This window comes from Pagrus pagrus (assembly GCF_965226575.1).
Source record: "Pagrus pagrus genome assembly, chromosome: 22".
In the NCBI taxonomy this organism is placed as follows: Eukaryota; Metazoa; Chordata; class Actinopteri; order Spariformes; family Sparidae; genus Pagrus; species Pagrus pagrus.
The window spans coordinates 13,203,821-13,218,997 of record NC_140204.1 but is presented as its reverse complement, the minus strand read 5'-3'; the positions used below and the strand labels follow the sequence as shown (position 1 = coordinate 13,218,997).

General features: G+C 41.6%; 1 protein-coding gene across 4 annotated transcripts in view; it reads right to left on the bottom strand.

Moving 5' to 3' along the window:
* kcnip4a (potassium voltage-gated channel interacting protein 4a) overlaps positions 1–15,177 on the bottom strand; it is a 137,656-nt gene that overhangs the window by 2,626 nt on the left and 119,853 nt on the right. For 3 of the 4 annotated variants that reach the window (XM_084344871.1, XM_084344872.1, XM_084344873.1), the window contains 4 exons: positions 9,227–9,351; positions 2,062–2,131; positions 1,475–1,545; positions 720–827 (listed from right to left, as the gene is read on the bottom strand). In XM_084344871.1, the coding sequence (XP_084200997.1) occupies positions 720–827; positions 1,475–1,545; positions 2,062–2,131; positions 9,227–9,351 (374 nt within the window). Of the gene's footprint in view, positions 1–719; positions 828–1,474; positions 1,546–2,061; positions 2,132–9,226; positions 9,352–10,561; positions 10,662–15,177 lie in introns of all 4 variants that reach the window. The other variant, XM_084344874.1, reaches the window with a different exon arrangement.

Sequence of the window (15,177 nt, the reverse complement as noted above, 5' to 3'; positions counted from 1 at the left end):
ATCCACAACGTTCGTCAAGACTGAAAACTATTCGATCAAATTGCAAGATTTGTATTTGTCATGTATACACATCATTTGTACAACCAGCCTGCACTGCATGTGTTTACTGCTAATCAGCGAATGTTAGCATGCTAATATGCTAAACTACAAAGCTAAGATGGTGCCTCACGTGGCTGTAGACTCTTCAGCCTTGTTAAAATGTCACTTTTCAATGCTGTGAGCACCACAAATGAAACAAAACCTACCTGCGTGGCAACATTACACCGCGAGCAACGCTTGCAACCACTTAAGGGGAAACTTTGCAGATGTTCAACCAGCTTCGTATCATTACAGTGTCTGTTTTAACTTCCCTTTGTGTTGCCTACACCCAGAGCTCCCCGCTTGTTTGCCAGCAAAACTACTACTGCTAATAAAATAAAATATTTATATAGCACCTTTAATATTCATACATAAATTGCAGCTCAATGTGTTTTACAGAAGATAATAATGTCAAAACATATTAAATAGAATAATAAGGGTAATAAAAACAAGTTGGCAGTGGTAATATTTAAAAAAAATATTTGCAGCTTTCTAGTGCATGGACAGCCCAGTTATGAAAAGATCCTCTCTGCAGTGTTGAAATACTTGAAAAACTCTTGGCTGGAAATCTTCTTCATATAAAAGACGGGTACTTGAGAATTTCAGCAGTTGTCTCGTGACATTTCACTGTTGGCCCATACCTCTTTAGTGATATATCCATCTTTATTGATATCATACAGGTTGAAAGCCCAGTTGAGTTTTTCCTGGATTGTGCCTCGCAGGAGGATTGAAAGGCCCATCACAAAATCCTGCAGAGAAACAAAACATATGTTAATATCTAGCATTTTCTAAGCAAGTACTAAAAGATAAAAAAACAACAACAGTATTTTAAATATAGGAGGTTTTTCAGCCGACTTCGTACATCAACATTCCTGCAACGATGTCATGGTCAGGTATTAATGAGAAGGAAATGATGAAACAGCAAGTGCGCCGGCACCATAAATCAAAAATACCTCGTTATTCAAATTATTAGCCGACTCATAATCTGCGTGGGCCCTCGGGGAATCCCCGTACTTCTGAACAGAATGGACTTGCACATTAGCAAGAGAAGCTCTGGTTTGGCATAATGACAGCTTTTCTGTCCTAATAAGCAAATATATGCCCTTCATAAATATTAATCACGTGTTGATAGCATCTCAAGTAGATTTGCTTGGACTAAATTAAAATTACTGGGGCTGCAGGTTACATAATACTCCAGTGTGACGCCTCAGGGGCCCGCAGGGTCGAAAATGTTTGAACTGATAAATATCTGTAGGTGATGGGGCTTACTTCTTTCGACATCTACAACCCACACATACACAGTGTACTTGTTTTCGACTAGACTATTTCTTTCATCGGGCTCACAAGCAGTACCTAATGCTACTTTTAAACGGCATTATGACAATACTTGGCTTACCTCAAAACTCACAGAGCCGTTGTGATCTGTGTCAAATGCATTGAACAGGAAATGTGCATATGTCGAAGCATCTATGGAGGGAACAAAGACAGAAAAACGGAATCAAAAAACACATCTGCCGTGACTACAGCTCAATCAACACCTGCAGCAGCAACACCTCCTCCAAACACCTTGGTTGGTTCAAAGGAAAGTTTGGGAAAACAACTTCAAAGACGAACGCTCCTCACAATGTTTTCTTCTTCTTTCATGATAAGATTAGAGAATAATATGCTTAGAGCTAAGAGCTTTATCATTGTTTCCTGTGTAGTGAGCTATTATATTTACTGGTCTGTCTTTCTTCTCTCTGAACAGATATATCAAAGCCTCCTAATGTTTTCTCCCTTATTCCTCGGCTAGAATCTTTGCATATTGATAAGAGCCAACAGCGGAGCTACTCCAGGCGGCGTACTCCCACCCCCTCTCTCTCAGACACATTTTCTTGGATGGAAGTTTAACTGCAAGTACCCGGGACGTCCAGCACACAGGGGAGATCAGACGCAGCTTTAAGAGCCAAGAAGGCTCCTTCTGAATAAGAAGAGGACACAAACCTCCTTGCGGGAAGAACTGTGAGTAGATGTCTTTAAAAGTTTCTTCGTTGACGACTCCGCTGGGGCATTCCTGCAAGACAGAATGGAAGTGCACCGGTCAATCAGCTTCTATAGTAAAGACTCCTTGCTTTATTACTCCTTGACATAAATCTGAGTTTAAGACAACTAATACAAGTAGTGTGGCTGAAACTTGAAGCCTGTGTGTGCATGTCTTAATATCTTTTCACCTTTTGTCGAGACAAATGATTATTTTTTGTCTTATAGGTGCAATATGTAAGAATTCATACTTAAAACAAATAACAGGCAGAAAACCAGCCGATTAATCCCAAAAGTGCTGGTAACTGTAGCTGCCGTTCGCTAGTTAGCTCAGTTCGCTGCGCAGTTAGCAGTCAGCAGTCCAGACAGGGAGCTTGGAAACACCAGGTAAGTGTTGGTGTTTCTGCTGCTAGCACAGGAGCTTTGGAATGAGATGGCTAGCTGCTTAGCATGCTAAACATGCTTTGCACACATTACATAGATATCATAATGTAGAAACTGTTACTCCTTCACATTCTGTTGATAATTGTAGCTAATTTTTGAATGTGTTCAACCAAAATTCTTACACAGTGAAACTTTAAAGTATGTTTTTAGGGGATTTTAACATTTAAGAGGCTAAGCCAAAGGTTACAAGTAATTACATGACAATATTTGCTTTAAAGAGCAGCTGCAAATCTTGTTTTTGCAGAACTTCAGTGGTTAGAGTGCAAGGTTAAAGGTGCAGCAACACTGACATTTTCAACCAGATAGAGCAGTGAAACACTGTTTTTTAGTTTGATGTTAAGTTGTAACTTCAAGTTAACAAAATGATTTGCTAATTCATGCCATCATCATTGAACCAGACTGTGTCGTGAGGAAAGATACCTTAGAACACATTTTATTCGTTCAAGGACTCATCTTTTCATTTTTGTTACTTGCTTCTATACAGTTCTTCAGTTTGATGTTCCAGTATTTATTATGAAATTATTATTATTCATTATTAATCCCAATTAAAGAAATGTTCATGACTCATCCTGCATGCGACCCTGCCACGGGTGTATAAAGAGAAAGTGTTTTCGAGGGCTGGGGCTCATGGATTATTGTACAAAAACACAACTTTATAACTTTATTCACTGATTCGAGAGATCAAATTTTATGGAGAAAATATTTTCTGGATCTCCCTCTGATGTCCCCCAGCTGCTCTGCCTCAACTCTGGACAGATTGCTTCACTTGTTGTTTAAATACCACTACTACTGCTCACTAGCAGCCTCCCAGGAACACCTCTGGACCGGGGCCATTCGTAGCCTCCGAGAACAGCACCGAGTACCAAGATTACAGTGCTAAGGTGATTTAGAGTTTACTGATGGTAGCTTTGTTGCTACAGTAACCACTGACTGCTGCTTAATGTAGCTGCAGTTAGCTAGTTAGCTTGGTTGACCGTGCAGCTAGCAGTCCTAAGTCCGGAGTGCCAGGAGCCAAATCCTGCACCGTAGTCTCTGTCCCAGCCTAGTTGCCTTTTTACAGGAAAAGACATAAATACACTGAATCAGTTAATAATTTAGCTGCTAATTTATCTTTGTATCATTTCATTAGACTGTATATCATGAAAAGATGCCCTTAGAAGAGTATTTCATTCTATCAAGGATTCAGCTTTTCGTTTCTGTTGCTTCCGTCCTTCGGTTTTTCCAGATGGTATGAAAACCATCCAAGCCTCAATAGATACCTTGTCCATGGCCTTTCAAAGTCACCCACCTGTGGTTGTCTGGCAGCATTCAGTGAAAAAGACTGAATACTCTTACATAAACACCTCCAAGAAGGATGCCTCTTGTTTGTCTTTTTTAAAAGAAAAGGGCCAACCAAAGACTTACTGTAGAGGATGACCTTGTACAAAGCAGCTTGGTGATAAAGACAGCGAGTTTTGCAGGTTCAATTTCTGCTGCACGCTCTGGCAGGATATTGAATCTTTGGAATAGAGGAAATGCTCCGCCTATATCGTGAAATTTCCAAATCAGGAGGCACATGTGCCTCTGGGTTTTCTATACAAGAAAATAAACCGGCCGAAGCGAACGCTGCAGAAACAAATCAAAGATAAGGAACCGACGGCACCTGGAGTGGATGAAATAACACCTCTCTGAAACAGTTCATACAGAAATCATAAGCCAGAAAATAAAGAAATTGTGAAGATGTTCCTATGCACTACTGCATGTCCAAATTAATGGTTTATAACAATTTGATTTCAATCTCAGTTCAGTTGAGTTTCCTGCAGCCAGTGATTTCTGGGCTGATGAGGGATGTGAGAGACAAGTTATTTCCCCAGTGTGAGCAAACTAGTAAGAATCACAGGGTACAATGGGTTTCCTCCTTCCTGTGACCATTTCTGAGCAGACACTTTGGGAAACAGAGCTGTGGGTGTGAAAAAAATAAAGATGAAACCTTGTTGTTTTGCTTCAAACGGGCTCCTCCTGTTTCAAGCTACGGAGGATGCTGCAAGGTTGTCTGCATGAGTCCCCTGACACTTCTTCTTCTGTTGTTGTCTCACAGACCCAGTTGCGTATCTTGTGGGGTGAGGTGAGGTCAAGAATTTGGGGGAAGTTAGGGAGACAGAACGAGCGCGAGTCTGTTTCTAAATTACAGTTTTGGCAGTCCTTGCAAACCTGATCCAATAAAGTCTGGGAGGTCGTGACGTGTGTGGTGCTGTTCACATTAAACTAGCGCATAAATCCAAATGATGTAGTGAGTGGAAAGACTACTCTCTGTGGCTGTGGTAGACAGACTAAGGAGCGGCAGGGATTGAGAAAAGAATTCATGCTGTTTGAATCTTTGGATTCTGTCTTCTTGGTAAATATTATCATGACTCCACTGGTTTCAAAAAGAAGTCTGACTGTGTGTAAGCTTATGAGAAAATGACCCTGCTTTTTACTTGATTTACTACCTCAGCAAACAGTTTCCCAATGAGTTTATGGTCTCAATCGCTGGTTTCAAGTCTTCTTCAATACAGTATGATGTCCTTTTTGTAAATGATGTTCCCATTTAGAGTTAAATAGACAACAAAGCAGGGTATACTTTAGGGCGTGGCTACCTTGTCCTCAGGTTCTCAGTCAGATCCAATGAGGATATCATAACCAGCTCCACCCTTTCGTCCAAATATGGTAGGTTCTGGCTCAAAAAAAGCAAGGAGGCGATAGCCATAATGCCAAACAGTAGTCCAAAAACAAATGGGTGACATCACAGAGGGGCCATGCTAGCGGGTCTGTGAGGCTGTACATGCAGCAGTGCTTTGAGGTAAATGTGAACGTCAACATGCAGACATGATGATTTTCAGGTATTACAATTACCATGTAACATTTGTTAATTAACATCTTTCACTGTCTTATTTTAGTGTGTTAGAATGCTAAAATTTGCTAGTTAGCACTATACGCAATGTATAATCGAGGCTGTTGGGAATGTCAATAGTTTTGCAGGTATTTGGTCAAAAACAAGGCTAATGATTCTGCTAAAGGGGGATACAAATTAGCCGTTTGTTTGATCCACACAAAACAAGCTAACAAAACTAATCTTATCTGATACTTGAGTGGTGATCTTTTCATCTAACTCGAATAACTGTGTTTCCCAACATTTGCTTAGTTATATCACAGCAAAGACTTCAGAGGTGTTCAGCATCGTGAGAAAACCTTGAACATGGAACACATCCACGCTCACACAGTATTTCTTTGTTGCTGGAGTGGAGCTTCTGTTAATTGGAGCATTGTTTATGTTCTTTTCATTGCAGTGGATGGGTTGTCAACAGTCAACCTTTTGTCGAAGCAGCACAAGAAAATGCCATGTAATTAACTACTTAAAGAGAGGAGGGGGAGATTTTAAAACATGTAATTTCACCTCGCTTGTACAGTCTGTGCACGCCTGTGTGTGTGTCTATACACAGATGGGCAATTACAGCTGTCAACACTATTAACACACTGATTAAGTGTGACAGTAATATACGAATGGCTGTGTTCCAAGTCAGCTTCTTCGTCTAACCTTGCTAATTCATCCTCAAAAACCTGGAGGAAAATTAAAGGTCAGGACGACTTTGTGATTGTTGAAGCGAGTCGCACACTAACGGTGGAAATTCAAGTGATCATATTTTATCATCTCTTTTCAGCCTGATGGTGACATTGGCCAGTGAGGCATTTCTTCAATTGAGACTGAAGCCAGCGCATTATCTAGTCATCATCACGTACAACACGGTTTCTCTGCAATTCAATTTAAAGTTCAGTGAAATAGTTACACTCACTGAACTGCCCGGGGGTCCCATCAGGATAAACTTTGATGTGGCTAAGCTAAAAGTCAGGACCTCATTCACAAACTGTTCTTAACAAAAGCCATTAATATCAACTTTTTGAGAAAGCTATTTTTCTCATAATGCATTTTTCTTTGCCTCGGTGAAGCGCTGATAGAACCCCATTACTGACACGACATCATTTATATTTGGATATTTTACATTCATAATCTAAAGAATATTGTAGAGCATTTGAGGAAACGTGGCCGTTAATGGAGTTTGTGATGATGCAATTATAGTTGTTGGAGTTTTTCATATTGAGTTTTTTTTTTATCCACCTCTAAATCAACACAGAAATAATGGACAAATCCAATTAGAATATTATAAGTTGTATGTTTTGTAGAATATGACAAATGAGGTTGTCTTTTCCCACTTGTCCTTGCACGTTGTTCCATTTTACCAATTATTCAGTGTCAATCCCATTAGATGGCGAGAGGTCAGAAAATGTATTTGCATTCGTTTGATATGCTTGTAGGATTTGCTCATCCATGATAATAAAATCAAAAATACAATCTGTCAAAGCCCTCTCCGAGTCTGGTGAAGCGAAGTGGCAATAAGCAGTGTGGGGAATGAAATAAACCTGTGAACAGAGGCATCATCACTGATGGAATAGAAACTATGAGATCTTAATCTAATGCTCGAGGCAGTGCCCCTGACTGTGAACTGTGAAAGCCCAGCAGATTTAGCCAAGACGTGAGGACAATATTGTGTTATTTCCTGTAATCTGGGGTCATGGGATTCATGACACAATGGAGTCTCTCACACCTTTAAAGTGACCTTTGCTCAAATTCCACCTTAAGAGCCAGACACAGAGCCAGAGGTCTTATTTTTATCCCTGCTAGACATATTGCTGGATCTAAGACAAAGCTCCACTTTGACCACCTGCACTACAAGTGAATGACAAGTTTGTTGTCAAGACAAATGCCCCGATCCAGACCCCTAAAGACATTTGATTTGCTTCGAAAGACTGGACGACAAGGACAAAGGGCCAAATTCCTCATCTTGGGACCACGCCAGCTTCTATTAGTCTGGCTGGCCTTAAAAGCTCACATTTATTCTGCCAATGTCAGGTTGGGGCAAGACAGAGATGAGCTGTTTGACCCTGGCAGTGAGCTGAGCTACACTACAGACTCAGTGAAGCTGTTTTGTAGCTATATTTTCAGCATCGTGACTCTCTCTGCAATTTGGACTTCTGCCCAAACAGCATATGTCTAATTACACAGCATTGATGAGTAACTTTGAATAAAAATGAAAAGTGTGCAAGCTGTACTTGCTTTGAGCTAAATGCTAACATCAGCATGGCAACATCCTCACAATGACAATGTTAGCAGGTCGACATTTAGCGGGTTGTTGCTAAATAATGATGATGTTAGCATGCCAGTGATTTGCGAATTAGCACTCAACATGGAGTACAGCTTGCTAGCTGCTAGCTAGAGACTGTACATTTTCAAATGAGCGTCATGCTGCATTAAAGAAGAATTGAAACTTGCGATTGAGACCATAAACTCATTAGGGAACTGTTTACTGAGGTTATAAGTAAAGTGAGAAGTATGGTCATTTACTCATAAGCTTCCATACAGACTTATTTTTGAAACCAGTGGAGTTGCCCTCTGCTGACCATTTAAAAGAATGCAAATTTTATGCACTTCCACATTGGCTTCACTTCACACAGTGCTGGAAGCTTTGCCCATGTTTCATACAGTCAGTATCCTGATTTTAACTTAATGGTGACCCTGGAGGAAAATTGAAGGGATTACCTAAGTCATGGGGATGCAGCCACTGGGATGACCCGTCAGTCCAAAGATGTGTGCCTATCCATCATGCGGACAATGAGATATATCAATGTAAAAAACTTTGACCTGCTGGTGGTGCCAGATAAAAAGCCAAGCCATGGCCAAAGTCAATAGGACTCATCCTTCAGGCACCATAAATGTCCATCTAATAGCTGTTGATATTTTAGGTCGACTGTCTGACAACGCCATCCCTAGAGCCTTGCTGCTAGTGTGGCTAAAAATAAAATGCAAAATCTGTAATGACAAAAAAGCAAAAACTGGGAGGTGCCTATAAACATATGCATTTTTCTCTCCCTCAGAGACAGAGGAAGTCAGGCAGAGTGTGCGGCACAAATTAAAGGCCTCATTAGTACACTTCTTACCTCTTACTCTGTCTCAAGTGGAAGCGGACTAATGGGCAGGCTTTGCAGGGACTTGACTGGAGCATAGTGCAGGCTCAACAGGAAACTGAAGCCCGTTGGGAATTTCACTATCGCAGGACTCATTGCAGTCCTCGTCTCTTTCATTGCCAGACAATTTGGGTTGAGTTAATTCTGGGTCATCTCATTACGCCTCACACCAGAGGTGACAATGAAGTGAGGTGGTTTCATATGGGCTGCTCTGGAGGACTTTGACCTGATTACTCATCAGTAATCTTCCACAATGTGTTAGAGAAATGACCTAATTATCTTTGGCACAGTGAACAATGTACAGAAATTCAAATTTTCTGCGGTAAGCACAATTGGATATAATAGAATTTAGTATGAGATGTACTGTAGATGATCCAGCGAAATAGTATTCCTCAAATGCTTGATTATTATTTTCCTGCTACACAAGCACAGTGCACACTGAATAGTGATAGGAACTATAAAGCAGTGGGGCTGTTGAAAGTAACACCCCTGCCGCTAAGGATGTAAAGAAAGAAAAACAAATCTAATGAATTCAAAGGAAACCATGTTGTTTGATGTCCAAGAAAGAGAGATGTCCAGGAGAGACAAAAGCCCACTGAGCTGTACATTATGCATTGTGGTGAGGCTGCATGGTGGCCTTGTCACTTACATTCTTGAAGCCGCGGTAAAGGATCTGAAGCTCCTTGCGGGAGAAACGGGTCTGGGCTTCGAGCTGTTCCAGGCCCTCCGGGCGATGGCGGACTGCGGATAGTTCAAGCTCATCTTCAACGCTATCTGGAGAGGATGAGGAAGAGGGTCAGATGTGAACAGATGCCCATGAAATGCTTTGAAAATTTGAATTTTTGTGGCCAGAATTTCATAGAGCCCACTACAATTCCATATGACAGCAAATTAAAGATGCCCTGTGGAGATGTCTGGTTAATAAACAAAATGTTTATATTCAGTGTTTTTCACTAGAATACATTGTAAAATACATTGTAACCAGCGGGAGGATGTTGTGTTGCCTCACCTGTATGCGAGTAGGTTCTTATGTGCACGCATTGTACAAACGAAATGGACACCTGCTAGTAAAAACAACGCTTTTTAGCATGACTAGTGGTGAAAAACTCTGCAGGGTACCTTTATCTTAACCTTTTTTTCCAAACCTGCCACATTTTGGCATGTACTGGCCACGAATTCTAGGTGATTCAATTTGTCAGCCCCTTTCTCTTCATTTCAGCAGCGCCTATGCAAATGCAAAACTCACTTCACAAAATAAACAAAGCTCTGAATGCCTTCTCCTTCTCTACGCCACACACGACAGCAGTGGCAATTAGTGTTACTACGACCCCAGAGCTAAGTCCTCGTGGCAGAGAGTCTCTTCATGAAGGAGGGCAACTGAACCTGGTGATACTTTTTAATAGGCCTGTAATGATGGCAGATGCTGTCCTGGCCCTGTCACAGACTGCACCGTGCTTGCAGCACAGCTTTTGAGACTTGTCTTGTTGGCGCAGGGCGTCTCACATACCTGAAGTGTGACACAGTGTCTAAATGCCTCATTAGCTTCAAGGGTCTTATTGTGGTCCACTAAAAGGCCACATCCTCTAACAGAGCACAATTAACCTGCTGGTATGGAGCTAATGCTTTGTATTCACAGGTGATGACAAGTGATATATCATAAGGAGATAAAACAGCTGTTTCGTCTCATTCTCATCATCACATTTGTCCAGAGGCTGTAAGGAAAGACTGTAATCTGCATTTAAATATTAAATCAAATCACACAATCAACAAGCAGTCTTCTTACTTCAACTGTAAAACCAGAAAAGATTTTTAAATATGAACTTTGTAGCTGAATTCTGACTCGAGCAATCCTGTGTGACTAAAGCCTGTATTGAGTGTCTGCACCCATACAGAGTAAAGCCACAGAAGAGAAAAGCATCTGAGACAACAACAAAACAAATCACAGAGAGAGACAGAGAAAGGGAAAGAGCCTTGGAAGAGCCACTTGCTTTGATTACTGGAGGATGACTTTTTGGCTGTGGAGCATGGAAAGAGCCTCATGAGTCGAGCTCTCACCCCGCGCTTGTGGACAATCTGAGGGTAGCCTGGAAATACAGCATCAGGTCCGACAGTTACCCAGATAACTAAAAGCCTCTGTACATTCTCGGAAACTGGACATGCAAGAGGCGAGGAATTATAGTTCAAATAGACAGAAGGCTATTTCACAGCGGGTTCTTCAGGACAACAACACGGTATTTTGCGCTGCATTAGTTTATAGCTGCACCAGGAAGCTTCAAAAGACAGTAAGAGATGACGTCGGCAGTAAAGCAACCGCTTCTGCTGGAGAAGATGTCCCCCCCCCCCCCCCCCCCGGCTTTTTGGAGAAAATAAAAACGTTGACGTGTCGGTTGCACCAGTTAACAGTTAGGGGATCACTTAATGTGACGATGTTAGATGAATATACTGCAAGAGTAGTTCCCTCTTTTGCTTTTCTGTGTGTATCTACATGTAAACCTATCACAGTAAATTCTGAGTTCAAGGCTGCCTAAACATGGCGTCACTGTAAGTCATCTACAACTAGTTCACTGGGTTACATTACTTATTGACGAGCACACTGTAGGTCATCAGTGTAAAAAGGATATGGTGCCCGTGACCTCAAGTCGGGGAGTAATTTGATATCTCGTCAGGTGTCAACTCTTTTTACACACAGTCGAGCATGCTCCTTGACAAAAGTATATCCTGTCAGCGTAACAAAGGTAGCATGGTGCATGACTAGTAAAGTGGCCTATCCAAGGTTTAAAATGATGACCACAATCCACAGCACTGTGAGTAAGAAAGTCATTAAGTAGTAAGTTCACAGCCTTGCCTATAAGCGCACAAGCCTATTTCCCCTCACGCTCCGGGCTATTCTGAAAAATTCAGTGCAAGGTTTGATGGCAGCAGTGGGCTTCAGAACGAGCTCCCTTCGAACCGTTTATCAATCACGCCAACACTCAATTAATTTAGAGGCTGCGATTGCCGGCACAACATTATAGCAGATGTAGAGCTCGCGGCATGTTTATAACCAGTCAACCTAACATCAAGATGGCCGATGGGAGTTGTAAGAGGTCTCTATAAACCTGGGCTATAAAGGGACGAAATGGTAACAATTACATCACTGAACAAAGGCTGTGAAAATTGTGTCATAAATCTCTAACCTGGTCTGCAACATCATGGCGGTCCAGTGGAAAATTGGCTGTGGCTCAGTGTGAAACTACTGGCCAAGAGAAAAATGATAACTGAAAAGGCTTGTTGTGGTGTGAGCGTATGTCAGTTCAATAAATAGGAATGTCCTAAGCCATTCAAAAAAATCAATATCAGAATTGAGTAAGATATACTTTGTCATAAATGCCTGCCTGTCCTGCATTAGAGTGAGACTACAGTGAGGTCAGACAGACAAAGTGAAAAATACTGCAAAGCAGTGCTTTGAGCTAAATGCTGATTTCAGCATGCTAACATGCTCACAGTGGTAAGTTGTAGACCACTGTCACCACGTTAGTTTAGCAAGTTAACATTATCTTCTACTTTCTACTTTTATTCTACTACATTTATTTGATAATTTAGGTTAGTAGCTACTTTGCATACTGATAAACACGAGTGACCAATCAGATAATGTTGTGGGCCGGACATTGAGTGAGACCACAGATTGGTACAGTAACTATAGACGGAGAGAGCTGGCTGCAGTTGGCAATTGGGCACCAACAAAAGCAATGATAACAATGAAATCGGATAATTCCAATAATTAAAAAATGTCGATAGCTAGGAAAAATAAAAAGCGTGTCTAGATGATGGCACTATATGAAAAGTTCATCCTGTAGAGGACATGCATATCTGTACGAAATTTAGTGTCAACGGTTTTTGAGACACTCAAAACTACAAATGTTGCCTTCATGGTCATGCTCAAGGACAAGTCAGGGATCATCAAAGTTGTTACAATTCATCCTATTGGTGACCCAAATGTCTGTACAAAATCCGATGCCAGCCCATCCAACAGTTGTCGAGATATATCACTAAAAACGTTACAAGTCAACGCCAAAGTAGCTGCTAACGTGGCTAACAATAACACAACATAATTTAAATAAATCATCATCCTTTTTTATGTTATCATTTGTTTTTCTTAATTATTTTGAATATATGTTTCATTATTACAACAGCCATTGATGCTATCCACTTTATCGATGTGCCAAATGTGTTCTTTGAGAAAATGCTCAGCAAAAATGGCAGAGTTGACCTACAGCAACAGTTCCTAATCGCGCCAAAAACTTTTTTACACCAGGCTGGCACGGACAGAAACGTTGCACAGTTAAAATCCCATCTCAGCCTTTTCACCCTCACAGTGTAAACACGGCACAGATACAGAGCAGATGGCTAACAGCTCTTGGCTCAGATCTGGCACAATGTACATAACAACATTATGGCACGCAGCAAAGTTCCCATAAAAGAAACTGGCGATGCTGTCAGCTTAAGGCCAGTTCATGCTACCCTCAATAATGACACAATAACTTTGAGATTTAGAGGATGAAGAGATACAGTGAAGCTCTCATCTGTTCTTGTTACCTGTTTGACACTTCCTTCCTTGCTCAGTGGGGAGGAAACGTCTGAGCGCTCTCACTGCGGTTGAACTAGACAGATGTTGCTTTTGTTACCAAGTGATATTGGTCTTGACAGCAAGATGGTTTTATATGGAAGCATTTCTGTACGACACAGACACATATTTTCTCACTCAGAGCTCAAGGACATTGTGGCGAGGATTTAGTGTATTCTTCACCCGAACAGTGAGTGAGTCTGGGATGTAGTGCAAACACTGAAAGAGCTAAATCGTACAATCTGTGCTATCACTGATAGAACTGAAAGCTTGACTGGTGGCGAGAAGCTGAACGAACATGAAGGCAATAAAAAAAAAAGAGCGGACCTCTAAAGTGGAATAAAGCAGAGCGTGAGCGACACGGCGCTTAATCAGACAGGAAAAGAGCATGCAGTCACGGCTGTCTGATTAATGTTTGCCCTTTTAGTTTATTGACAAAATGGATCTGGCGCTTGAGTATGTGTGTGATAATCTAGAGAGCGCCTCGTGCTGTGCCCTGGTGCCCTTAGCCACAAAGGTCAAAGGCCTTATAAAAAACCCAATGGGTGGTGTTGTCCTGAAGAATCGGGAGTATCAAGCAAACATGAAAGATTCTACAGAGTCTACGCATTTAACGTGCAAACACAAAGCCATGCTTATACTTTTGCCTTCCTTGAAAGAAAAAACCAGACGGTAGCAGCTCGTTGAGTGACAGCTGTATTAATGGCAGGTTGTAGCTGACTGTACAGCTCATCAGAAATCTAACTAGGAGTCACAAAGCTGCCTTAGCCTTTTTAGCCTGCAGCAATACAAGAGAATGAGATTGGATGCCCTATGGAGGGTTATAAACAAAGAAAAATGCCTCAGCAAAACATAATTACCAGGGGACATAGTGAAACTAGCTTTGTAGACTATTAGCCATAAAATGGTCTACTACACAGTATCTTCGTCATCAGTGCGCTGACAAAGCTGCAAAAATGCTTAAACCCTGAGAAATGAATGTGAGAGTATGAGCCTGGGCCGATCAATCACGGTTCAACAGCTACACTCCCTCATGGTTTGGAAATTCAGGAATCACTTATCTCCAAGGTAAAGTCAAGCCAGAGGGTAAAACCTCACCAGTCCTAAATCAATTGGATCCATAACCCGTAAAGGACTGGCTAATAGACATTTGATAGATCTATATTGTGTGCAAACTAAAATCTCTTGTAGTTGACCACGGATGGCTGCTTGATATCAATAAATCTCGGGTCAATTTGTGAACAGTGCCGCTGAGCTCGCTGCGTCTTTGTTGTGGTACAGTATGAGGGTGTGTGTTCAGTGAGTGCTGCACAGAGGCAAATGATGGCCTGGGGGTCCACACGGGACTGATGGATTTAATACACTAAGTGCAAAAACCCTTACTCCGTATGAGATTCAAATTAAAATTATGAAATGGATGTATGATGGAGAAAATCGAGGTTTAATCGTGTGAAATTGGTCAAGATAGTTTACTATAGCATTCATCAGACCCTGCATTTTATGTCATCACTCTTTCTCTCTTACTTTGTTGTTACCAGCCTTTTCTCCCCTCTGTTATCAGGATAAAACAGCGTGGCTACATCTGTGTGTGTGTGAAACTAGCACCATGTGTCTCAGAAGCCTCTGTGTGAGTATGTTTCTCTGTGTGTGTCTGAGACGAGGTCTTAACTTATACAATTTTGCTCCAGTTCCTCGCTGTCCTTTTAGCACCCCGGCGCCAACAAGGCGGGGCTCACAAAAGTAGGCCACGACTCCGAGGGAGCACAACTTATCTTCTGACAGTTTACATGATAGTGTTACAGGCAACAGCGGCCGGCGTGTGAGCTTTTACAGCTTCAGGAGTGGGCCGAAGATCTCTGACCACACTTGGACAGTGGCTCTGTGTTACAGTTGATGGCAGACTTAGTCTAATTGAAAGAGTCTCAGTGACCCCTCTTAGTTGCACTTAATGGTTAGAAAAGAAAGGCCTGTTTCCACACAGGTAATACGAAAACCCC